Below are 27,378 nucleotides of genomic sequence, written 5' to 3'. Positions count from 1 at the left end.
TGAATGTAGGTATGTTTTTTTTTATTTTTTTTTTTAATTAGAGAAACTCCTCCATAATTCATATAATAATTAATTTTGATCAATCCTTCAATCTCGAGTGACCTCTCAATATTTCCCCGCAAACTACAGCCTACCGTCACATTAGAAATGCGTCATGCCACCGGAATGGGATGCATGCCAACCTCCTCGGTAATATAGGTGCAATCAAACATAATTGTCCGAAAATATCCGTACGAGATACCACAAAAAATCATGTAGATTAAATTTATGCCCGTTCGATTCTCAACTTAAAAAACAACGTTACATTTTACCACTAATAACAAAAAAAAACGCGATTTTCAACCTTATGTGGTCTATATAAGGTTGTATGGTAGGTTTGTGAAGGTTTTGTGGTGTTGGTTAGGGATTTAATCCGGTGGATCGTTGCTGCCAAGCGGGTGACGGCTCCGACCATCCGTGAACCCTGTACGGTGCGCGCGCGCAGGTTATGAGATGATTTTTCGTTTTTTTTTTTTTTTAAGGAGATTAATTTAAATTGAAGACAAGTGATGAATTGGTAAAATGTTGAGGAAATTAAAAATAAAGTCGTCTCGCTTTTAAAGCCTGATTCTATTACTTATAACATCTTTCGCCATCAACTTGAATCCTAACCTTCTCCCTCTTAATTGCCATATTTAACCTAACCTTATATATTTTCTTTAATATCATTCACATACATATACCTATTTGAAGTAAATAAACGATGATTCACTTTCAAAAAAATCATCAAAAGTAAAATCCATCTATCTATGTTATTAAGCCATCAAATCCAAAAAAAAGTGAAACCAAATTGCATACACAGCAATAAATCAATCGCGTTGTCGGTACTAGCGCAGGAAAGGGGCGGCCTAACCAGTTGCGCGGGCGCACCGACACTCCTGCGACCGTTCTACTGCCACATATACTGAATGTTGCTCTCTGCACTTGGTATAGCCTGAAAAGGCAAGTTGAAATAGGGTCCTCAAGATAACTGACGACATAAATAAACGTATTTTATAAAACAGTTGAAAATTGAACGTGAAAATTCCTAGAAAACTGACGTTATTCGCGGTGATCATCTTCAAATAAAAATATGATTGAATCAGTATAACAGGATTCAAATTTAATATTTCAGAAGCGATTAGGCTTTTTTAAACCATTTAAATAAAACTGATACCTTCACTGCATTGCAAAATGTCTACAAACAAAGGTCCTGTAACTTATTCCAGAAATAGGTAAGTATACTAAATACAAGTAAGAAGAGAATAAGTTACTTTAAATATTAAGCTACTATTACCAAAAAGGAACAAGTCACTCACAGCCGAACTTCCTTCATAAAAAGCATCAATTAGCTACGTTAATTAAGTAATGTCTTCATACCGCTCACACGCATTAAATCACTGGAATAATCTTACAGGATGCATACCCCTTTCATTTGATTCCCATAGCCCATATGTCCTGAAGAAAGTACACGTGGTCAAACCCTTGCGTTAACATTAATGTCATCTAAAAAAACATCCGAATTGATAATCTCCTCCAATTCGGGAAGTCGGTTAAAAATTATATGAGAACGCATCAGAAACGGGGACGGACTTTATTTTGGGTTATTGACTTGAAGGAATTTTGGTGGCTATCGTTTGAAGAAGTATAATTGCAGTTGTTATCTATAAAGGAAGATAAAACACTGAGGCCCGGTGTCACTGATCACCGATAAAGTTTCAGTTAGTTATCTGATAGATAACGCTATCTTCCAGGTAAAGACTATTCCTCTGTGATCTGTGACCTGTGAAACCGGTGAAACTGGCCTTAAGACCTGATAATATCAGTAAAAATATGCCTGTAAGAATGTTATCAATAACTAATAATCATTGATTGAAAACTAATTTATAAAGTCATTGTAATCTAATGACCCGTTGGTTTTGTTACAAAGATCACCAAAAATCATGCAAGAATTTAAATTAACCCTCAAAACCCGCCCATCTCAAATCTTAATCATTTCAAATCAACCCACAAACTATCTCAACATCGAAAGGGTAAAGATTCCCATCAGATACGAAAGGCCACGTCCATACGTCATGACGCTATAATTTACAAAAAGGGTTAAAAGAAAAAACTTAATATAAAATGACACCCCACATGTGCTCTGTGAAGGCATCCGGCCGACCTAAGCGTCATTAAAACTAAGCTGTCAAACGAGAAATCATTTTAGTCTCATCCCGTATTATTTTATCTGTGGCTCGATTATAAACAGATGTTTTTCGACAATAAATCCTTGTCTTTATACAAAGCGTCATTGCACAAGTGAAATGGAACGTTTTTGCGCGTCATTATTGCGAACAATGCGTTTAGTTTTACGCTGTTATTATTTTCGCTGTCCTTGAGTTGATGTGCTTAAAATATCCTGTATGGATGTCAACATTGTCCAGTACATAAGTACTGAAGGACCTTGAGAATACATTTTCTCCAAAATTGTCTTTGTTCCATACATTTCTGTCGCGAAAACACATTATAAGTTGTTGCAATGTGCGTTTAAATGCAAACGAATGAATAATCACCAATACCCAGAAGTAAACCAAATATCATTTCAAAAAGTTATTATTCATCTTATAAATTATAACTAGACCAATCAGTGCCAAGTCATGCACAGGTGCTATGCAATTCGATTGTAGACTACAAAATAATAATCGATAAATAAATCAGCAGGCGCGAAATCATTAGATTCGTGACCCAAAGCGTCTCGATACAAGACCGAATTATCTTCAAATCGATCGTGGCATCGATAAGTTTATTTAGTAGCCCGATTTTATCATCGTTTAGGCCATCTTTGTTATTAACGATCATGGAGAACAAAATGACTAGCGGAGGTGCCATTACGGAAAATCTCCTAAGAAAGTAGTGCGCCAAAATGCGGGTAAACGGGGAACGAGGACGTTACTGTTTTCGTCCTTATACGCCTTCTTTGGACCAGACCATTTTTTGTAATACCAAAAATTGTTGACAAATGTCTCAAAGAATCCCTCGTTAGTTCATAACTGATCGTTTTGGTCATGCCCTCGGTACGAATTTGAACTAAAGCAGGCACTTGACCTACCTGTATTCTGGCATCTGCGTTCATCTTTCCTCACTCCATGTTAACGATGCGCGCTCAACCAAGATGGATGGTGCACGATTTTTTATGACCAAACGGGTCTAGTCCGATGACGAATGACCATGGGTTCAACCAAAAAGGTTTTGTTTAACTTCTTATTTGATAATGAGGTTTAATGATTAGAGGTAGATATGATTGATTTTGGAAAGATATTTGGAACATTGAGTTTTTTTTTTTAATAATACCAGAAGGTATTTTTGAGAGACTACAGGTAACCACATTAAAAAGTGTTCTGTTTTTTACCTAATTTCTGTCTTTACTAGATCTCAAACACGTTTGTTTACCGGTTTAACAATAAAAAGCAAAGACACGGTCAGGTACTTTTTCAATTACAAAATAATTTAAAAAAAAATCCAGATAACATACATAACGGGGTATTTATCCCAGCCGGGTTTTTAGGAAGGGTGACGTCAGCACCGCTGACGTCACCATCCGTATTATTTGCACTCATGATGTATCAGATAAACGAAACACAATTTTGAAATACAAAACAACTTTATTTTTATAACCCCTTTATCACTACAGTTTTGGTATACCTATAGCCAAAAGTAAATACACTCATACACTCGTTATAATCAATAAACACAATAATAATTATCAATAGCAATATAGCAATAACAATTATAAATATCAAAGTATCAAAGCACTCACCAAACGACCGTTCGGTCCAAGCGCCACGAGCAAAGTGTCCTAGTCAACTCGGTGAACGATGCAAGAAATCAACATGGCGGCTGAACGTCACGTTTTGGGGAATTTACAATAACACGTGTTTACTTTTTAATTCTAATAATTCAAATTGATCTTTCATAATTCATAAAGTAATTTTAAACGAATTGTCAAATAACTAACACATTTTAAAACACAGTAATAACAAAGCGGATATTCAAAAACCAACGATAAACAATGGCGGCTGTAACAACTACTAATATTTCAAATCCTTTTAAAAATGATCGTTGCTTTTTGAACCATTTAATTGATCAAAGTATTCTTATAGAATTACCTAATTAATTATCAAGTTCATTAATCAATTTATTTATCAGAACAAAGAAATGAAATTAATTAAAATTAATCATAAATTAGAAATAAGAATAAACTTTAAAACAAATGCGTCGACACGGCCATTCTGCGGGGCGGTGCGTGCTCTGCGCCTGCCTCGATTCTGAAAGTAGAAAGTTTTTATCTTTACTAGGTATCTGGATAGCATACCTAGGGTAGGTATTGAAATACACCTTTGAAATATAATTTTAAATTTGCACATAGGAATGAGCTGTAATAATGATAAGCAAATATGTTCTCGTAGACCGTGTTTATAATGCTCCACGCATTTTACACGTTTCATATTTTTGTTATTAAATGCAAATGTCTCCACGCATCCTTGCATTTTTGATTGATGATGTGGTCTGGGCGGTCATGTACGCCGTGGTCCACAGTACATCTTTGTCTTAGTAATGTGGTTATGGGCGGTCATGTACGCCGTGGTCCACACAGTTTATTGAGTTAAAATTTGAAAAGTATTGTGGCTGTGGTCTGGGCGGTCATGTACGCCGTGGTCCACAGAGGCTCTAAAGGAAATGGGTAGGACGATGCTGTGGTCTAGGCCTTTATTTGACCGTGGTCCACAGAGGCTCTGAAAATGATAACTTAGGTGGGAGATGGGACATGCAAGGATTAATACTGTCTTGTTATGTGAAATTTTTATGTTAGTTCATTATTGTTATTTTAAACTGGGTTGTTATTTCTCTGTTAATTCTCTTTGTGTTTAAGTTATAGAATAAATTATGAAATGAACTCACCGATTGTTTAACAATCAAACGTCATCGCAGCCTGTGACGTTGATGGCTGCGCGTCACTTGTGTTCGTCTGGGGCTGGAGGTCATCAGGGTTGTTTTGTTGGTCATCATCAGAGTGCGTCGACATGGCACCCTGATCACCCGGCTGCGGTGCCCGCCGAAGCTGGTCGTGAGCAACCTTACGAGGTCGTCCTCTTCCTGTTACTCGTTTAACGATGTATCTGTCCTTATCTTCAACCCTCACGATCTCATAAGGGTCACTGTACTTGAGGTCCAGGCATGTTTGATTACGTGGATTATTTTTAATCAGTACGTAATCACCTTTTTGAAATGGCCTTATCCTAGCCTTATTTTGATCAAAGCGTCGCTTGTCATACTGAGCAGCAGCTTGCATTTTCTGTTGGACTTGTTGGTCGAGTATGTCAAAATCAATAGTTTCTTCATCAAGGTTTACTAGCCTCAAAAGTTGTGGGGGTACAGTATGCTGTCTTCGAGTCAGGAGAGTGAGTGGCGCCATTCCGGTTATACGATGAGGAGTGCAGTTGAATGCCAATTGCAGGGCTTCCAAAGCAGTTTGCCAGTTCTCGGTTTCATAATTTTTAACCATGGTCAACGCGTTCTTCAGTGTAGCCATGACGCGCTCAACTTGTCCATTCGCTCGGCTAGCTCCTGGCGCAATCGCGTGAATGTTGATACTAAAGTTGTCACAATAGTTTTTGAAATCTCCCAGGAATTCTCTCCCTCCATCAACTATGACTTGTACGGGTGTTCCAAATAAATGGATCATGCGTTTTAATGCGGCGAGACAACTGCTTGGACTTTTATCATTTGAATAATTAAGGAGTAAGTATTTGGTAAAGGCGTCTATGATAACAATCACATACTCGTCCTGACCATTTTGGTTTCTAGTACCCAATTTGCCCGTAATATCCATATGGATAACTTGGAACGCCGTAGTTGGTTTTTGTATAGGATGCAGTTGAACTTGTGTAGCACCAGAAGGACCTTTTGACATTTTGCATACAATGCAATTATCCACGAACTTTCGAACGATTGAGCTCATCTTGTCGAACCAGTAGGACTCTCGTAATTTACATAGCGTCTTCTCCCATCCCGGGTGTTGTAAAGCAGTGTGATACGAATTTATTAAGCTCCATTGAAATGACTTCGGCACCACAATAGCTTCATAATTGCCGAATCGTGAGTCGGTAAGACGTTTCTTGAGTACACCATCCACCAGGACATAGTTCTCTACTGGATTACCGCTGGCAATACCATCAATAAGTAAGCGTAAGTCACTATCTCGTCTCTGCTCTATCTGAACCCATTCCTTATTTCTGGTCAAAGTATTGACTGTACTCTCCATATTTGGGTTTCTACTAAAGAAATCGGCATGCTGAAGATTCTGACCCTTACGATATTCTATTTCAAAATCATAATTTTGGAGAAACGCCCACCAGCGATGGATTCGTGGAAGTAAATCTTTCTTGAATTTGGACGCTTTAAGCGCATTGCAGTCAGTGATGACCTTAAACTTCCTCCCGTACAGGTATTGACGAAAATGTTTGATTGCTTTTACCACCGCCAAAGTTTCAAGTTCGTAGGAGTGGTATCGACTCTCTACTTCAGTGGTACGCAGGCTCATGTAGGCCACTGGATGATGTCGCCCGTTAACTATCTGCACCAACACCGCCCCGTAGCCGATGCTGCTGGCGTCGGTGTACAGTTCAATAGGAGCGTCTTCCTGGAATATCAAAAGGGTAGGCGCAGTAGACAAGTGTTGAATGACATAATTCCTAGCCTGATCATGCCTTGTATTCCATTCCCATTTTGCGTCCTTTTTAGTTAACTCGTATAGTGGTGTCATAACACGAGAAAAGTTTGGTATAAAGCGTCTAAAATACCCCGCTAACCCGTTAAATTGTCGTACTTGTTTAACAGTTGTGGGAATGGGGGCTTTCGTTAGGGCCTGTATTTTCGTCGGGCTAGGACTAACTTGACCGTCTGATATGATATTACCTAGGTACTCAATAGAACGCTTAAAGAAGGCCGTCTTCTCCACATTGATTGAAAACCCTGCTTCCTGAAGAGTCATGAGTATTCTCTCAATGCGTGACAAACCCTCTGAAAAGTCCTTGCACTTTGTGAGTACGTCATCTACGTATACTTGACATATAGGATTAGGCCCGTAAAGTAGAGGCCCCAGAGCTCTATTTATACATCTTTGGTACACAGAAACAGCGTTACTTAAACCAAACGGCATGGCCAAATACTCATAGAGGCCATCGGGCGTTACGAAGGCAGTTTTTTCAATAGAGTTTTTGGACACCGGTATTTGATGAAATCCCGCTGCCATATCAAATGTTGAGTAGTAGAAGCCCCCTGATAGTTGATCGATTTGGTCAGAAATGATAGGTAGAGGGTAATGATCCCTAAGAGTATTTTTATTCAGCTCCCGGTAGTCTACGCACATGCGATTTTGCCCGTTCTTCTTTTTCACTAATATAATGGGACTAGAGAAAGCAGAGGTACTCTCTCTAATGATATTATGTTCTAACAACTCGGTCACGATTTCTCTGACTTTTTCTCTTTCGACAGGACTCAATTTGTACGGCCTACGCTCTACATACCTGTTAGGATCTTTTAAACGGATTTCTAATTCACCCGTGTTAACCCGCGTACGCGGATATCCACGAATGAACAAATGTGTATACTTGTTCAACAGTATTTTTAACTCGTTTATCTGATCCTCACTAGATAAGTCGGTAATAAGTCTATCAAATTTTTCATCTTGTGAATGTATGTGATAAACCATCGGTTGGTGCAGTAATTTGGCACCCTGGGCCGTAACTAATACACTTAGGTATGTGTTCTTAATAAGGTTAGTACCGATCAACATATCAGAGCATATTTCGTAATCCGGAACTACATGAAACTGTAGTTCCACGCGTAAGTTGTCTATCTGACAAATTGTAGTTAAACAAGTTAACGACATCAATGTAAACTGCCCAATGCCCTTCAAGTAATGGACTTGATCAACGCGTTTACCCGGAATTTTTGCAGCCACCGACTCGCGTATCAGTGAACATTCCGCTCCACTATCAAAAATAGCAGTAAATTCAAAATTTCCAATAGTGACAGGTAACCAAGTAAGATTTGGTTTGCCAACGCAATTCACATTTGAAACCACTGTGCGTTCACGTTTAAAACACGTTTCATATGTATGCCCAGCTTTGGAGCAAAACGTACAGGTAGGTTTGACAGCGTTTTGCGTTTCACTATTTGAAACCTGACGCGGCTGTGGAGCTGTGTTTTTGTTCGCAAAACGACAATCACGTGTATCATGGTTAGTCCTCTTACAAACTTGACAATATAACTTTTCTGTCAAACGTGGGCGTTTGTTTGAATTCTGTGACGTCTGATTCGAATTTAAACGTTTTGTTGGACGTATTGATGAAGCTACAGAGATTAATTCTGGTACCGATTTAGCACGCGCATTTAATAATTCAATTCGTAATCTTTCGTCACTAACGCAGCCAATAACAGCCTCCACCGCGTCATCACTAGTCAGCTTATCTTTGGTGACACGTTGCCACAATACCCAGGCCTCAGATAGAAACTGTGCAATGTTTTTACTACTGTCGTAAACATGTTCTCGAAACCGAAATACATCTCGCGAATACCGACTTTCAGGTTCAAATGTCGTGATCAACACATCGCGCAGCTCCTCCCAAGACCCCGTGGACACTAACCAATTGTCTACGTATAACCTTGCACGACCTTTCAATAGACTACCTACTTTCATTCGAACATCATAATCACTGAGGTTGTACGTGTCCATTGCAGTGCTAACATGCTTACACCACTCGCGAATTCCTATATTACTGTCCGGGTCATATGACGGCAAAAATATATCACTGATTTTCACTTTAGAATCAACCTTCGTCATACGATCCGATACGTGCTTCATCATCTGCATCATTTGAGCAAAGAACTCGGCTGGAACCCCGCTAACAGAAGTGTTAGCTATGGGAATTGCATCAGAATGACTAGGAGAAGTGGGTGGTGATCCCACTTCTGATAACGGGGTATTTATCCCAGCCGGGTTTTTAGGAAGGGTGACGTCAGCACCGCTGACGTCACCATCCGTATTATTTGCACTCATGATGTATCAGATAAACGAAACACAATTTTGAAATACAAAACAACTTTATTTTTATAACCCCTTTATCACTACAGTTTTGGTATACCTATAGCCAAAAGTAAATACACTCATACACTCGTTATAATCAATAAACACAATAATAATTATCAATAGCAATATAGCAATAACAATTATAAATATCAAAGTATCAAAGCACTCACCAAACGACCGTTCGGTCCAAGCGCCACGAGCAAAGTGTCCTAGTCAACTCGGTGAACGATGCAAGAAATCAACATGGCGGCTGAACGTCACGTTTTGGGGAATTTACAATAACACGTGTTTACTTTTTAATTCTAATAATTCAAATTGATCTTTCATAATTCATAAAGTAATTTTAAACGAATTGTCAAATAACTAACACATTTTAAAACACAGTAATAACAAAGCGGATATTCAAAAACCAACGATAAACAATGGCGGCTGTAACAACTACTAATATTTCAAATCCTTTTAAAAATGATCGTTGCTTTTTGAACCATTTAATTGATCAAAGTATTCTTATAGAATTACCTAATTAATTATCAAGTTCATTAATCAATTTATTTATCAGAACAAAGAAATGAAATTAATTAAAATTAATCATAAATTAGAAATAAGAATAAACTTTAAAACAAATGCGTCGACATACATATTTGTCTACTTATTAAGGCAATGTTATATAAAGAAAGTACCTATTCTTATTAGTCATTAGTCTGATTATGTTAAGTCGCTTCGGAACTACAATTTTATTTACAACTTACTAATCTGCCTGTCATAAACCGTTGGTTGCGATGAAGCCAGAGGTCGGACTTGTTAGTACAGTCGACGACTTAATACCTTCTTTATTTCTTTCATTTTTATACCCTTGCCAAGAAAATAACACTTCAGAAAACAAGAAAGAGTAAATTGCAAGATAATGTTTGATTTTTGTGCTATCGTAGACTCGTAGCAAGCTTTGGTCGTAGGCCGTAGGGCCTACGCCGTAGTAGGGCGTAAAGCTACAAAACTACAAACTAGGTATACTGTTTTATTTTCACGTTTTAATGAAAAGTGGATTTTTTGGGTTGATTTGACTTTTATTACGTGGTGTGTAAGATGAATGTTCGTCGGTGTATGGTCTACTTCCAAAGGCTAGAATCAAAGGAAACTAATAGCTACAATACAAATTAGGCATTGTGTAATATTTTGTCTCGTTTTAGGGCGCTAAACTTTGTATTTCGTCAAAAAAGAAAGAAAGCTTAACATCTTCAAATGTAACCCAGCAGCTCAGTAGTTGAAGATGTACAACACCACCAATATTAAAAACAAATGATTCGCCTATCAAAACACTTTTCTATATAACAGTACATACCTAAACATAAGCAAAATAAACATCAGAAACCCGATACATGTACATGCTGTCAAAAATGTCAAGCTGACCGCAAGTGAGTTCTCATTACTGCAACTAACACGCGCTTTGGTCATCTGTGACAGTCTGCTACTTGAAATGAAAGTTTGGTAACACTTTCGGAATTACTGGCAATTTGGTTAGGTAAAACAGGGAAAAAGTGTATTAAAATTGTCGTAGTCTTCCAAAAACTTTAATATGCAAATAATGTGTTGTGCAGTTGTTATCTGATTATATTAAGAGCGAAAGAAGCATGAATTAATTGTATTGAGATAGTCATTCGTCGAAACTATGCTTCTTGTATCAATCACTGTTTATCATGCAAGTGTGTACTTTCATCAGGTTGCGGCTTTAACTGTGAGAAAACAGATCCTAGTATCTGTAATGCAATAATCACAAACAATCAGCCTGATTATCATACATATGTACATCTTTCTACAAATCAACATATTTTATATAACCCTGCAGATAAAATTCTATCTGCCCGCCATTTGCATTTCCCTTTGAGCGGTAAAAGAAAATGGTCGCATTTTCCCGCGTTTTTTGTGACGCCACAGACTCAATACGTCGAGAAAGTGAATCATTAGAAACGTGCTCATTTTATAAGTTCCTTTTATCTAAGAAGTTTTCACTCGACTATTAAAACCGTATTATAAAATCGACTATGAAACGTATTATGTCCGTAATGGATTTTGATTTCGTTATTGACGGCCATCTTGTTTTATTGTATTGTTATTTCTATGTAATGTAGAACTTGGTGACTTATTTTAAATCAATAAGAAACAAAAGCACTAATATTAACCCCTATGTTGTTATCTAGTTTGTCTGACTTTTTCGTTTCACGGGGTCCATCACATAATGTAGTGCGACTGAAACTACCGAAACGTCTCGCGGCGCACAACGTGACATTTTATTAAATTCTTATTCGTTTGGCGCAGCGAGTGTTATGAATCGCGCGCGACACGCGATGTCGCGAGCGACCCGCGCGCCGTCGCCCGTCGCACGCCACCGCGCTTTGTGGCGATGTGCTCACCATTTATCACACGATACCGACCCGCTCCGCTATTCCTACGATTAACCAAGAATTTTGGCACATTACCTTACGAATTGACATGTTCCAAATAAGTTTATCATTCGACAGTGGCAGTAAAGTTGATTTAATTTGTTTCCAGACACGACAACGCCGTATGTCCTGTACAAAGATGGCGTGGAGCGCGCGCCGCCGGGCACGCAGTGGGGCGGCGGAGTTCTCGACGGCGGCTACCAGCCCATGCAGCACCAGAGCCCCGGCGGGCCCTCGCCGCAGCCCGAGCCCCAGCTCGCGTCGCCGGCGCCCTCACCCTACCCGCCCGCGCCGCCGCCTCCCGACCAAGCCGCGGTCGCAGAGGACGCCGCTCAGCAGCTCGCTCAACAACAGGCTCAGCAACAAGCGCAACAGCAGCAACAGCAACAACAGCAGCAGCAACAACAACAACAAACTTCTCCCGAACACATGCAAGTGGAGCAACAGCTCCAAAGCCAACCACAGCCGCAACCTCCTACTCAGGACCATCTCGACCGAACGCCATGCTTCGTCCCGCAGCCGGACCTGCAGCAACAATATACGCCGTACTTTAAAGAGGCCAGGCCAGCCAGTCACATGCTCGGCACCGGTGGCTTCCCGCTCCACTACCTGAAACAGAACGGTGGTGTGCTATCCCTGGAAGGGCCGCTAGACCAGTACGCGGCGCCTGACCTGCGTCACTTGCCAGACATCGTGCAGCCCGAACAACCAAAGCCGCGGAAGCACAACCCAAACTCGGAGCTGCGCCTTTTCAAGTGCCTGACGTGCGGCAAAGACTTCAAACAGAAGTCGACGCTGCTGCAGCATGAGCGGATCCACACGGACTCGCGGCCGTACGGGTGTCCGGAGTGCGGCAAGCGGTTCCGGCAGCAGTCGCACCTGACGCAGCACCTGCGCATCCACGCGAACGAGAAGCCCTACGCGTGCGTGTACTGCCCGCGCTCGTTCCGGCAGCGCGCCATCCTCAACCAGCACCTGCGCATCCATTCCGGTGAGAAGCCATATACGTGCGGCGAGTGCGGCAAACATTTCCGCCAGAAGGCCATCCTGAACCAGCACGTCCGCACACACCAAGGCGAGCGCTATTCACACATATATACCCCCCGGCCCCCGCGCGCGCCGCCCGCACTGACCGCGCCGGTCACTGCCGCCGGCGCCCGCGCTCCCCGCCGCCCCCCGCACCGTCGATTCGGTCTCGCATCCATTGGCCTTCCTATCGAACAAATTCTCGGTTCCCTCGTCGCCCAGATCGCAGGGCGCCCGCGAGACGCGGAACCGACCGCCGGACGCTCCCGTAACCGTTCCTAGTTTGATTAACCCACTCGTCGGTTACCCTTGCTTTCTCATGACCCACTCGTAACTGACGTTTTCTGTTCAATGTTTACAGATGTTTCACCACATCTCATCTTTAAGAACGGGACGACGCCAACCTTGTGGCCTCAGGACGTGCCGTTCCCTGCCGATGATAACAAGGAAGAGATCCAATCGACGTTCGGCGACGCGGACGGACAGAATGGCGACCCCCGCGGTTCCTGCTTCTCACCAGGTGATACGGCGCAGTACCCTGCTTACTTCAAAGATACGAAAGGTCTGAACCACTCAGTCTTCAGCTCGGGTCTTTCTCTGCAATATTTGAAAGGCGGCAAGTTACCAGATGTACTTGGAGGGCGAGCGATGCCCTTGTACGTGCGCTGCCCGATCTGCCAAAAGGAGTTCAAACAGAAGTCCACTCTGCTACAGCATGGGTGCATTCACATAGAGTCACGTCCATATCCTTGTCCCGAGTGCGGCAAGCGCTTCCGACAGCAGTCTCACCTGACGCAACACCTGCGCATCCACACCAATGAAAAACCGTACGGCTGTGTTTACTGTCCACGATTTTTCCGTCAGCGAACCATCCTCAACCAGCATTTGCGCATTCACACTGGCGAGAAGCCTTACAAGTGTACCCAGTGCGGCAAGGACTTCAGGCAGAAGGCCATCCTCGATCAGCACACGCGGACGCACCAGGGCGACCGGCCCTTCTGCTGCCCCATGCCCAACTGCCGGCGGCGGTTCGCCACGGAGCCCGAGGTGAAGAAGCACATCGACAACCACATGAACCCGCACGCCGCCAAGGCGCGTCGAGCTGACGCCGCCAAGACCCCGCGGCCGCTGCCGCCCGCCGCCGCCGTGGTCAAGCCCGAGCTGTACTTCCCGCAGTGCTACGCGCCGCCCTTCCAGCAGTTCCCGGGGTCGGGCGCGGAGTTCAAGCCGGCCGTGGGGCCGGGCGCGCCGGTGGCGTGCCTGCCGGCGCAGTGACCCGCGCCGCCGCCGCGGTGGCACCCGGCGCCGTCGCACGCGCACCACGACCTGTACGCCGCCGACCGCCTCTACAACTGAGCCGGCGGCCCCTGTATACGTGTCGCGCCCGCGCGGCAACCAGTAGTCGATGTATCAGTCTCCGGATCGCTGTAAAACGAGCTTCGATCTGTAAATAACATCCTGTTTATACTGTAACGGGAGGTCTGTCGCGATGTACAGTTCAAACGTTCATCACGTGTAGTGTTACCGTCGAAGAAGCGAGTACAGTTAGCGTTTTTGCCCCGTAATCGTTAAGTTACCACGTAAGAGTTAGTTTTCTCGGTGATTCTTGATTCTGCTGAAAAAAGTTCGCAGACGCTCCGAGGGGATCTAGCCAGGAGATTAGGATTTAAAACACTTCGTTGAAATCTAAAAATTAAGAATTGATCTTTTACCACATAACAATATTTCGCGATGAATGCTTCCGGCGCGACTTTGTGCCTAATTGTAATAAATATACATATTTTGTAGACGTATTAAGTTAATTTTATTTACGAGTATTAAGAGATAAAATCTGGCAAATAAATGGGATTTTATACGGGATTCCATGATGCTCAAAATATGTTAAAGTAACGATAAAGAATGATATGAATTTATGAGATAGCTGTAAACAAAGTTGGGACGCAAGTCTAACAGGGGAGATACGAACATCGTCGAAGTAAACAATCATGAATGCAAACCAAAAACGTAGGTTACCTTTTGCCATCAACATAATACTTTGTTAGTGAGACAAGGTTCTGTTCCGTTAACGAACGCATTTACTCTTAATTAACACGTGAGATTACAGACATGTCTTCGTAACACTATAGGTGCCAAATAGTGTAGTGATTTTTAAATTTTTTCTACCAGCTTGTATTATAGTTGGGCTAGTTTAGGTTGTTACCAGTTTTTTCAACGATGTGACAAAATGAGATGCATTTAAGAGGAAAAGGTCGGACTGAGAGAGGACTGTGATAGCTAGGTAGGTTAGGTCTATTTCGCTCATTTTAGCGTTAAATCTTCGTGTGCGACGTGATCGAGTAACCGTTGCGGGCTCAATGTATGTTTGGAACTTTTTTTATTCTGAATTTTTATTTGAATGTGAGTCGAGTCTATATCGAAATCAATTATGTTAAATTATGTTCCTAAATTGTAATTATCTAAACGTTTTTGTTCGGAGTCCGGCTAATGGCCGGCCCGGCGACTTCTTTTGCTTGACTGATTTGATAACATTATTACGATGAGTGAGATTAGTAAAATTTACCAATTAGGGAACGTGTGATTACGCAAAGTGCTTTGTTGTAGTTGGATCCAAGGGACGGAGGGTACGCCAGAGTAAATCTTATTTCTAATTTAGCTTAGACTATCGATTTTTCGAATTACCAAGCAATTCGATCATTCATCGCGAAATAACTTAGAATTTAGGAAGAATAAAAATATTATATGAATTTGTGACACTGTTGGAGTATTCTGGTGGCGGGATTGAGAGTGTCCACTTGCAAACACAAGTTAGAAGTTAGCTCAGACAGACCCACACTGTGTGACAGACAGATATATCTAATGTATCTGCTTGATTGAATTTCATAAACAAACGCGTCACAAGCGAGTCTCACAGACTATAAACTACGCGGCCGCGCCAGGATATTCCAACAAACTTTTTAACGTTTTAATATCTCTGTTTGTATGTATAGACCACTTATATAGCTTATTTTACTATATTATTGTGATGGTTTCGTTTTCCTACCGCATAATATGAACTGTTAATTAACTAATAGGTGTAATAGTAAGGTGGAATGTGGGAGTCACATATGATACCATTTTATTATTTGTCACTAGCAAGTGATCGATGCAATATTATTATTTAGTGGGTTTATTGTGTGTTGATTTTACGACGAATTTATCGCATTGGGCAATTATGAAAATTTATCGGTTGTTAGTTGTGAACGTCGGCGCAGGCGCACGCTCTGTCAATCTGTACCAGTGATCTGCGGAACTGTGTTAACGAACCAAATAATGTTGTATACGAAACCAATCGATTCCGAATCGAGTAATACGCACATGCTAGCTTTAGATTGTACCCGTCGATTAACGTTCCGAGTGGAGCAACTTGAGCCGCGTTCACAGCTGGCGCCACCAGTAGCATTTTATTTTCCATTTTGATTTTCCTATCAAACTTTCGGAGGTTTACAATTGAAAAAAACATCGTTATCGAAGAAAATTAGAAACATTTATCTTCCGTGAGTAAAGTTTTCCACATCGTTGACGTGTGATCCTCTGTCGGGGACGCGCCGCCGCCGCCCGCCACTCCACACAATAGCCTAAGATTCCGTTCAGTTATAGTTTTACACAACACAAGCAGCCTTATACAATAATAGTAGATAAGTATTTTTATACAATAAACGATATATTTGTTCCACGGGGCGGGGGTGGCGCGGCGACCCCAGTACAAAGTTTGAATACAAACATACAACACAGTGCCATAGCCGAGATATAACCTCAGATTTATACTTATTAGATTTTTATACCGATACAAATGGATTTAATTTTTAAATATAAAACAAGAAGTGATTAAGTATACAGAGATTACAGATGATATTTTATACATTTATTACATACAATATTATTAAAAAGGTAAATGTGAAATAGTCTTAAAGTTAGTGTGGTACTCGCGACGTGCGCAGTACTAAGTAAATATCGTAACTTACGAGTTGTGGAAAGTTGATACGAATCAAACGGTTATCCATTTTGCACAACTTTATAATATCTGTCTTCTAATGAATGTTGGTTTTTCACGTTTTATTTTCCACTTACTATAATACTTACATTCAGTGTGGTTATTGTAAATACATATCATTGGTAATTTTTGAGGCAGTGTTGCAACGCATGACTTGTTTGGTTTTTATTGAAACCGTACAGTTGCAGACAAAAGATGTAAGCCAAACGAGTTGAGGTAAACCATCGGGTTCGACGGAGACGCGGGATGTAGTCACAGTTCGCAGGAACGATATCTATCACTACCAGGCTGTTCTGTTTGTATTGCTCACTGTTTTGTTAAGTTTTGCTCAATTACACGTGTATGTATACCTATAACGTTAATTTTATTAGTTTTTTATCGTGTACTAGATTTTTGTAAAATATTTTTTTTGAGAGCACGGTTTTGCTTTCTTATGAAACTATTTTTAAGTGCTGAAAAAGTATGGTTGTCGTCAGACGGCCCAGGTTTTAATGAAATTAATTTAAATTGGCAAATCTTGTAGTTCACAATATGTAATTCATTGTAAACAGTATGATGCCGTATATAAACGTGCCGTCCAGTTCTGATCGGATACAGTGCAGTGTCCGCGCTATTCAAGGATTATGTTCCCCGAGGATTCATTTAATCACATTAATTAGGTTTGAAGCATGTTCCTAACCTTTAATAATACGTAATATTTATTTATGAATATCTACAATGTCATTTCTTACCGACTACCCGTAGGTTTAGAGGTAGAATCTGTAATCATTTTGCCAATTCTTGTCTAACAAAGTTTTCCTTCAATGGAATTAAATTCCAGCACACGTTTATATCCACATAGCGTCTTGGAGTATATTATAAACTTCGATAGCAAACTAATGCAATTTTACCAATACTTAAGCGAAAATAATCTTCTTCGTATTTAACGCAGTATCAATACGCCTACTTAATTTTGTATATTTTTAAGTTGTTAAAAATATTAAAAGGAGAGAATAAGATTGCATTGTAAGCTATACTTTGCATATAACATATTAATTAACAGAATAACGTCAATTGTATGAAATACAATGTCAGAGCAATGAGAGTGAAACTGGACCATTGCTAACTGCGAAACGCTAATTAGTTAAGTAACTACATCCGAAACATGACAGTTTTAACTGATTCCTTTGTTTAATGAATGCATTTAATTGTGATCTCATTTTGAAAATTTTCTTACATATAAGATATTGGCGGATGAAAGTCGACCATCAGTTCAGTTTCCCAAAAACTGGGAATTATTTAAAAAATCACATATCCACATGCTTAGTAATTTTAAATTTGCATGAAGCAATATATTGTAAGTTATTGTGTACTCGACATTACCATTTATGTTTGTGTGAAACAGAGCCAAGTTCCCACATTTGGATAGTATACCTAGATTATGGTTTGGTCGCAAATAAAAATCAGTATCTGTATGGAACCTACATAAATATTATATCAGGAATGTTTATGTCAATGCATGTTAAATGAGCTTAGTGTAACGATTTAGTTTCATAGACAAGTTGGCTACGAATTATTTATACGTCTTCCATTTTCAATGTAGTTATACTACACACGACGTTCAGTAATTTGTGTCACTACTTATTTAGTTTCTCGTAAATTTCGCTTCACACGGTGGAACAACACGCTGTTTCACCGTGTGAAATCGACCTTAAGTGTTAATTGCATAATTTGTATAGTTTAAAAACATAAAATCGTATATACTGCAGATAGTGCAGCTCCAGTGCAATACACTTGATTTTTGGCGATATTATTGTATAATTTATTTTATAAATGACTTATTTTAAAAATAGTTGTTAGTGTTAATAAAATAATTGGTAGCCAACATAAAAATGGCCTATAATAATTTCATAAACTTAGTATACACATATGATTGTACCCACTGCCACTCGCCAACCGCTGTCGGAAATAATAAGGATACAAAGTAATAATTTTTTATCACAATAGAGACTTGTTGAAACAGTTCCACAGTAAAATAAGTGTTGTTGAATTTTTTAATAAAATATGGACATATTTAGATTAATGATCTTGTAGTCTGGATTGAGTTTTTTACAGATTTTATTGAATGCAACGTTTTCGTGTATGACAATGATGAAGTGACGTCGCCTATTCAGCTTATTTTTGCTACAATACTTATTTTAAGCCATACAATAACAGTTTTAAATATAGTACAATACATATACAGAATATACAATTATATACAATAGACATATACAATAAAGCGGTGATATTATACATATTTTATTTAAGAAGCGTTTTAGGCGACGTACCTTGAGACATAACTTGGTTTTATTCATGGGTGCTGTTATATCATTAATTGTACATATTTATTGTAATATACAATAGACTGGTAATTTTACACTGTTGTTAGGTTTCTACAGAGGTATCACCTGAGGCTGTTCCATTACTGATTAACTAACTAATGTTTTCTTAGTCAAACATGTTATTAACGTGAACACATCCTCTCGAGCCGTGGTTAGATAACTATATTTTTATGTTGCGGTAACTTTATAGAAGTAGAAAGGTGATCGGTTATAGAAGCAGACATAAATACAGATAATATAATGAAAGATGGCGTCAGTAATCAGTAAACGGCAACCTCAGTCCATATGTTACAATAGAGTATATTTTCTTACATGCCTACAGAGACGGAAATAGTAGATACTATATGAAATTCATTTTAGACAATCCCAGAATACAAGATCGAACTTTTTACACACAACAGTTGAGAACATCACTTCAGTTATTTTACATATAGCATTATTACAATATTTTATGTTCGGAGAAAACAGTTGGTTGCGATATGGTCACAGAGATCCAGGCGAAAAATTGAAACGTTGGCAATTGTCAAAAATTAATATTATAAACAAAAATTGTAAATATATTTTCTAGTTCTTCCAAAATGAATAATATCAGTATTAAATACAAAATTCAACTTTGGTTAGGTCAAAAGTGTAATTGTGTGATCTATAGAGAATTTTTGCATTAGATTTTTCTTGGATATAACTTTAAAGATATTTTAATTATTTTTTAATTAAGTACATTATTTTCTTTTTTTTAGATTGTATTTTACTTGAATTGTAATGATCTTGCCTAGACTTGCATTTATGTTAATTACTTATGAATTATGATACGTTTGAAGTTGATACCATCGTATTTATGTATATTATTATTGTATTAAGGGTTTTGTTTGTTTTTTTTTTTTGTCATTAATAGAAGTAAAATGTTGTAAAAAGTAAGCTCGTTGTATTTTATCAAATAAACACTTTTTAGTCCAACTGAAGCAATACGATGCAGTTTTATTTAATTTATGTTGGTTTTTACCCCCCACTATGAATACGAGCATGTATGTGTTAATATTTTCTCATTTCTTGAAGCTATTACCAAATCTCGAATAATTAAATTAGTAGTATAATAAATTTGAGAAAAATGGAGGGAAATTCTACACAGGTCTTAATAAAAACACATAAAAAATATAATTCAAAAATTTATTCATTACTCACCACGTCTAACCAACTTCGCTATTCTTTCCTGATTCTTATAAATACATAGATCCATGAATGTCAAGCTTAACAATAGACAATGTCCCAGCATATCTTTTTCTAGATCCTTCTGTGACCTGAACATAGATTGTAGACTTTCAGGAATGTAAGCATGGGAGTTTTTTGGGGACTTTTCTGAAAGGTCTCGAAGTAACATTTCTACTAATTGGTCTGTTGAGACCCGTTCGTTGCCGACTAAAGTCCCGTAGAGCCTGAAATATGAGTTTTTTGTAAATAGGGGTAGTCCTAAAATTAGTACCGGATTAAATTATATTTGACACGCTTATTCATTTAATTATGTACATCCACCCTGCTAGGTATTTATTTCTTCTGGCGACACCAAAATTAATATAAAAGGCAATATTAGAATATTGTCATTGAGACTTGCAGCGCCCTCTAGCGTAGTTACGTGTAATTAACTGCAACTTTGTAGCGCCATCTGTCGTTACTAACAATATAACTCTGGATGACGTCATAAGGAGCAATTTTCAATCGTTAGGATTTTTTTGTGCAGAAAAAAAACACAGCCAAACACACAGCAAACATAGCCTAAAAAAGTAATCAAGAAAAATGCCTACCTGTATGGTAGAGTAGGTCTCAAAAAATACACTTTTTGCTTTAGACTGACGTTTTCATTTTCAAATGATCTGAAAAAATAATCACATTAGTGTAACAGATCAGGAACACTGGGACTAGAAGAGTATTTTTTAAATTCTTACAATGAAACTATTTTTTTCATCTGATAAGCCCAGTCTCAACGTAGTTTTTAAACAACCTCAAATCAATTCAAACATTCAAATTTCTTTTCTACCTTTTTTTTCACTTTAAGTTTCGTTATCCATACAAGTTACGTTCTCCACTCCACTATACTTGGTAGAATCTGGGCCTTTTCTATCTATCTACTTTTTACATTACGACTAGCTAACTTACTTCACCAAAAAATACACCAAAAACTTACTGTATCCCATTACTTCTTGCATTAATCAGAGCTATAATCATGGCAACCATTTGCGCTTTCTGCAGGTTGACGGCCAAAACCTTCGGGTTGTTGGGATCGCTGCCGGCGGCGCGGAGACTCGTGGCTTCGGCTTTCATCACGTATATGTCTGCTGCAGGCAGCTGTTGGGTTACCCGCCATGCCTGTGATGGTGTGAAAGGTTTTTAGAGCGGCAAGTATTAGGCTCTAGACGGACGGACTCCATTTCAACTGCCATCCAACTGCAAATTCCAGTTCATAGGCAGTTTGAATGCAGTTGACACGACTGCAATAGAACTGCAAATCAAACGTGCAGTCCGACTGTAGTTGAATTGCAGTCGGCGTGCAGTCGTGTTCTTTGCAGTTGGATTGCAGTTGAAATGCAGTCCGTCTGTCTCGAGCCTTAGGGTTTGTAGAATTCGGTTATACGTGTAGATAATACCCAAATCAAAAGACTATGGAGAAGATGCACTAGCGGAGATGTCTTAACGCAAATCTCCTAAGAAAGTACGGGCCATAATGCGGGTGTTCAGGGGACAAGGTATGTTGCTAGCTCCAAAGGTTCCAAAGAACCCACCCAGTTTTTTTAAATAAATTTCTTCTTAAAACTTTCCTTCCTCAGTGCAAAAGACCAAGTTGTAACATTACTAATTCGAAACGTCAAGCTAGTTGTACGGTTTCTAGGAGTGGGTCTTACAGAGAAGAAAAACTAAGAAATTCCATGGATAAGTACTCCTTAAATAATGTGTCTATTTAGACTGGAGAAGAACTTTGATGGGCTTACAATACACCACAGAATCCCAACCAATTTGAGAAGAGAACTTGTCAAGAAAATTTGACAAGAATAAAAACTTACAATATCCAAAATATCAGTGATCTGGAACTTCTTGCCTTCAGGGTAGTCAATGCCATGATACCTCCAATCTTGGACCTCATAGCTATTCTTGTCTATTAACGTCCAACTCACCGAGTTCACTGTTATGTACAATGATAATACTGTATTGCATTCCTAGAAGAAAGATTGAAGATTAATTTCTTTTCTTTTAATAAAAGCAATGATGTAATAGCTAGAAATCAGGCAATGGTGAAGTAGACTTAAACTTGTGAATAACATCAGAAAATAAATGTTTGTGTACATAAGGAACTGCATTAGGCAATTTATAGCAATATATAAGAAAGTACCTACATAAGGGGAATATATAGCAGAGAACATAGGGCAGTATATAATTACGTACTACACATAACAAAGCAATAAGAACAGCAGCTGTGTGCAGCTGCACCTATGTGAAGCCGCTTTGATGAAGACTAATCCAGTTCTTACCAATTATAAGAGAATACAACTAAGTTTAGCAGCATTTGGCTAGGTACAAATTGCTGTAGCTAATTAAACCACACTTCAAGACTTACCCGTAACATATACAGCTTAAAACTAATAAGGAGGATCAAAAATTTGTTCTCATTGCTGTCAGGTGGTAAGATACCTTTTTATTAAGCCCTTAACTTTTTTTCTTAATAGCTTAGAGGATTTTAAAAAGTCGTGGTGGCCTAGTGGGTAAAGAACCAACCTCTCGAGTATGAGGGAGTGGGTTCAATTCCAGGTCAGGCAAGTACCAATGCAACTTTTCTAAGTTTGTATGTACTTTCTAAGAATATCTTAGACACCAATGGCTGATATAAAGGTGAAGGAAAACATCTTGAGGAAACCTGGACTATAAAGTCTGAAATCACCAACCCGCATTGAGCAAGCGTGGTGAATAATGCTCAATCCTTCTCCGTGTGAGAGGAGGCCTGTGCCCAACAGTGGGACGATAAAAAGGCTGTAACATAACAAGCTTAGAGGATATATTTATTTACCTTTATAACATTTTCACTTAAATAAGGATGTAGTATCTGCCCTTTTATTTTGGTCCCAGCTTTTTTCTCCTTAGAAGGTCCACTTAATATACTGTTGAAGAGTTTCTTTGCCGACCTTTCAGAAAATCCCTCAACATATTCTAGTTCTGATAGTGATTTTAGTTCCCCATTACTGGTCTTCCATTGTGCAAACTTTTTGATATTTGATTTACTTACTTCATAACTGAAACAATTGGATATCAAAGATATTCAGAATAAAAATGTTAAATGTCAGGTAAGTCACGGACAAGTAAAAAAGTAAGGTGAGCATAGAACCTAGTTCTTAAAATAAATCTACTTCCTGAAAATAAAACGTTTTGCACAAATTTACTTTGTTTTGGACTTCTACGTGGATTTTGGATAAACCCATTCTGTAGTGTTTAAACATAAGACAACATTATTTTAAATAATAAAATATACATTGATTTCAGGACAGATTAGAAAGTGCATACATAAAAAAAACTTACCTAGCTAAACTACTAGAATCTGGATTGTTTATAACCTGTAATATTTTCTCCTTCTCTGTATCATTGTATTTACTATCTAACCCCTCACTGAAATACTTTCTAGGAACGATTGACATTCGGCAGCTCAAGCATACTGCGCTCTGAAAACAATTCATCATGCAAATTATGGCTAATTTGATAAAACTGCTAACTCAATCTGATGCAACAAACATGTACCTTTGTTGATGTTTTCGCTAAGTTAAATAACATTTTCTGATATTCCACAGGTGAATTAATATAAAATGTTTATTTTTTATTCATTTATAACTTAATATAGCGTTAAGCGTTAATAAAGCAATTATTCTCATTGTTTACAATTTACATAACCTATTTCGGTTTTTCAATTGACATTAACATTGTCAGTGTCAAATACATATGGAGACAATTTAGAGCAGTTAACTAACTGGAAGGATTCGAATTTTGAGTTGGTGGTGTTCACATGTGGTTTTCTTCTCAACGCAAATTTTGAGCTATATTTGTGCTTTTTTGGTGTTTTCTGTGGTGCCTGCTTAGTTTTGAGTGTGTTTTATATGTAGATTTGTGTTTCATTATTCATCATTTCATCATTTCATCTGTAAGTAGTCTTGTATTTTAATTAATTTTGTGCGACGTCGGCGTATGCCAATAAATAAACATGGCGGACAAACAGGGGCCGCCGGGACGCCCTCCCGACCCCTCATGTACTTCTGCAATTGAAACAGTAATGACCGTCCCATTGTCTAAATTTGAGGCAATGGAAGCGGAAACTTCAACTCATAAGAGAAAGCATCCTAGTCAGGACGAGGATGTTACTGATGTTAATAATGTTAATGCTACAAAACGCGACCGAGTCACCCCTCCATCATTGGTGTCACGTTCCAAGTATACCAACTTAGATAGGGAGCCATATCTGGTATATGTTTCCTTCACGGATTCAGACTCCACTTCTGGATCCACCCTTCACCCCATAAGATTTGGTCAATTAATGCAAAAATTAAACATTAAGAATATTAAATTAGGCGGGATCAAGAGAATTGGCAGAAATAAGATCTCGGTGGAGTTTGAAAGCCATGAGGATGCTAATATCTTTATTGAAAGCCCAGCTATTAAGCTCAAAGGTTTTGTTTCTACTATTCCCACCTTCAACATCACAAGGATGGGGGTAGTGAAGGGTGTACCAACTGATTGGTCAGAATTAGAGGTCATCGATAATCTTAAGTCCCCCCATGCTAAAATGTTGAAGGTGAGACGCTTAAATAGGAGGGTTGTCAATGAAGGTAAGTCGGAGTGGGTCCCTACATCAAGCGTGGTCGTCACATTTGATGGTCAGGTCCTCCCGGATCGCGTCTTTTGTTTTTATAATTCGCTCCCTGTGGAGACATATAACTACCCCACTGTTCAATGTTATGCATGCTGCAAATACGGGCACACTAGACCCAATTGCAGGTCTAAGCCACGATGCTTCCGTTGTGGTGGGGATCACCTTGGGGACGGTTGCTCTGTTGAGGATCCCAAATGTTTATATTGCTCTGGCTCTCATCCCGCTAATAGCAGACACTGCCCAGAGTTTATCCGTCAGAAAAATATCAAAGCGTCCATGGCCAAAGACAACATTTCCTACTCTGAAGCTGCCAGAATTCATGCCCCTTCCTTCCGTTCCTTTGCAGATGTTACAGCTTCAACCCCTATCACTCAGACTATTCATCAGATTCTCACACAGGAACCTCGCTCCCCACGTCCCTCCCCTAATTACATTTCTCACTCCCAACCCTCCACTTCATCATCCTACAAAAAAACTATTTTGACCCGCCCTAAACCTCACCCCTCGCTGCAGCCTGGCTATGACCGAAGGGCTCACCAGGACATTATTAATAGCTTCTCGTTCTCCCCTTCGCCTAATGGTTGTGCTCTTCTGGATTCTCCTCCTTCTGAAAAAGATCATGTACAGACCATACAATCTATTATACGTTTACTATCCTCTCTACTCGTTAACTTTCCTCTACCTGACCACGTTGCCACAAATTTAATAAGCTCCATTAAATCTCAGCACATTCCATCTTCTACAGTGGAATACCAGAAGTCTGATCCCAAAAAATGAAATTGCTCATTTAATTAATCAGTACAAACCGGCATTGTTTGCAATTTCTGAAACATGGCTAAAGCCACATCTCGTGTTTAATATGGCTGGGTATAGCGTGCTTCGGGATGACCGTCTTGACGGTTATGGCGGAGCGGCTATACTGGTTAATAATGTTCTCCCATTTTCCCCCTTATCCCTTCCCCCACATGGAGATGAGATTAATGCCGTAGGTGTTAATATTGTCGGTGTTAATGTTATTTCTGTCTATATACCCTCTCCTGATTCCTCTTGTTTCCAGTATATACGTTCTATTTGCTCTTTATTTTATCCTGTAATTTTTCTAGGTGATTTCAACTGCCACCACTCTCTGTGGGGATCTGACCATTGTGATAGTGCGGGTAATGAATTAGTGAATCTGCTGGATGACTTGGGGTTATGTGTTATCAATGATGGATCTTTCACGCGCCTTCCTAGACCTGGACAATCGCTAAGTTGTTTAGATCTAACACTGTGTTCAGCCCGTTTGGCCGCTGATATGGTATGGAAAAGGCTTAACCTAACACATGGTAGTGACCACTATCCTATATGTACTACTCACCACTAGGTGCCTTCCGCAAAGGAAAGCCCCCTCTTTTAAAGTACAGGCTGTCTGATGCTAGGTGGGACCTGTACTCTCAGATCCTTGAGGACGCAATCCATACCTTGCCCCAGGTGTCTTTTGACAACCTTGACGTCTGTATTTCGCTACTTTCTGATGCCATTTCATCAGCCGCTGATGAGAGCATACCTCTTAAGAATCCGGCTTCTGGAAAAATATCATCCCCGCCCTGGTGGGACCGCGAATGCACCAGCATCATCAAACTCCGCAATGAAGCTGAACAGAGCTATGCTCTCAACATGGCTATTGAAAACCTGGTGGAATATAACCGGATTGTTGCGAGATCCAGACGCCTACTTAAGAAAAAGAAATATGAAGGTTGGAAAAAATTCTGTTCTTCGCTTTCCCCCTCCACTCCTTCTTCCATGATTTGGCAAAACTTTAGAAGATTTAAACGTGGTTGTTCTGTTCAAAATTCTTCAACTATCCCCATTGACCTAGCAGATTCTTTTCTTTACAAGTTAGCCCCTTCGTCTGTCCCTTTGTAACAGAATGCCCTTCTGCTCCCAGTAGTGAGGTCATGTCGGTAGACCCGTTGGAAGCCCCTTTTCCATTAATGAACTCAATGCCGTGCTCCAGCATGTCAAGGACACTGCACCTGGTATCGACGGCCATCCATATTCTTTTATAAGAAGTTGGGTGCCTGCGGACGCCAATACTTGTTGGACATCATGAATACTTGCTTCACTCTGTCATATATCCCTGATAGCTGGAAAACACAGTTGATCATCCCCATATTGAAACCTGGGAAATCCCCGGATAGTCCAGATCACTTTCGTCCTATTGCCCTTTCTCCAGTCATAGGCAAAATTATGGAGCATCTTATTAAAAACCGATTGGAGTGGTTTGTGGAGAGCCGAGGTGTTTTATCTAAGTCGCAGTTTGGCTTCCGAAAGGGGGCAGGTACCATGGACAGTGTTAGCATCCTGACAACTGATACCCGGATAGCATTCAGTAGAGATGAATCGGTTTTAGCGGTCTTCCTAGACATAACAGCGGCATACGATAATGTCCTTCTTTCGGTTCTCAGGGAAAACTACGGAAGCTGGGTGTTTCTGAA

General features: G+C 39.6%; 2 protein-coding genes across 3 annotated transcripts in view; one reads left to right on the top strand and one right to left on the bottom strand.

Annotated features, from left to right (window-relative positions):
- Positions 1-19,463, top strand: part of LOC110375524 (zinc finger protein 287) — a 50,795-nt gene extending 31,332 nt beyond the window's left edge. Inside the window, exons 2-3 of one of the 2 annotated variants that reach the window (XM_021333663.3) lie at positions 11,699-12,580; positions 12,977-19,463. In XM_021333663.3, the coding sequence (XP_021189338.1) occupies positions 11,699-12,580; positions 12,977-13,890 (1,796 nt within the window). In that variant the 3' untranslated portion in view covers positions 13,891-19,463. Of the gene's footprint in view, positions 1-11,698; positions 12,665-12,976 lie in introns of both variants that reach the window. The other variant, XM_021333662.3, reaches the window with a different exon arrangement.
- A 695-nt stretch (positions 19,464-20,158) lies between these two features.
- On the bottom strand, positions 20,159-23,931 carry LOC126056974 (uncharacterized). The gene is made up of 7 exons (XM_049851981.2): positions 23,779-23,931; positions 23,563-23,702; positions 23,057-23,279; positions 22,059-22,211; positions 21,185-21,366; positions 20,805-20,873; positions 20,159-20,438 (listed from the first exon to the last, which is right to left on the bottom strand). The coding sequence occupies exons 1-7, from the start codon at positions 23,809-23,811 to the stop codon at positions 20,180-20,182; spliced, it is 1,059 nt and encodes a 352-aa protein (XP_049707938.2). The 5' UTR covers positions 23,812-23,931; the 3' UTR covers positions 20,159-20,179.
- Between the last annotated feature and the right edge of the window lie 3,447 nt (positions 23,932-27,378).

Source organism: Helicoverpa armigera, chromosome 11 (genome assembly GCF_030705265.1).
Source record: "Helicoverpa armigera isolate CAAS_96S chromosome 11, ASM3070526v1, whole genome shotgun sequence".
Lineage (NCBI taxonomy): Eukaryota > Metazoa > Arthropoda > Insecta > Lepidoptera > Noctuidae > Helicoverpa > Helicoverpa armigera.
The sequence above is the reverse complement of the archived record's forward strand: the minus strand, read 5'-3'. Positions and strand labels throughout refer to the sequence as shown.

Bases quoted from the DNA above. Each gene is read 5' to 3' on its own strand.
- LOC126056974 (XM_049851981.2), bottom strand. From the start codon at position 23,811: ATGTTATTTAACTTAGCGAAAACATCAACAAAG. The intron at 22,212-23,056 runs GTAAATAAATAT...TCTTTCTTCTAG, and splicing joins TAAGTGAAAATGTTATAAAG to GAATGCAATACAGTATTATC. The intron at 20,874-21,184 runs GTAAGTTTTTGG...TTATTTTTTCAG, and splicing joins GCAAGAAGTAATGGGATACA to ATCATTTGAAAATGAAAACG.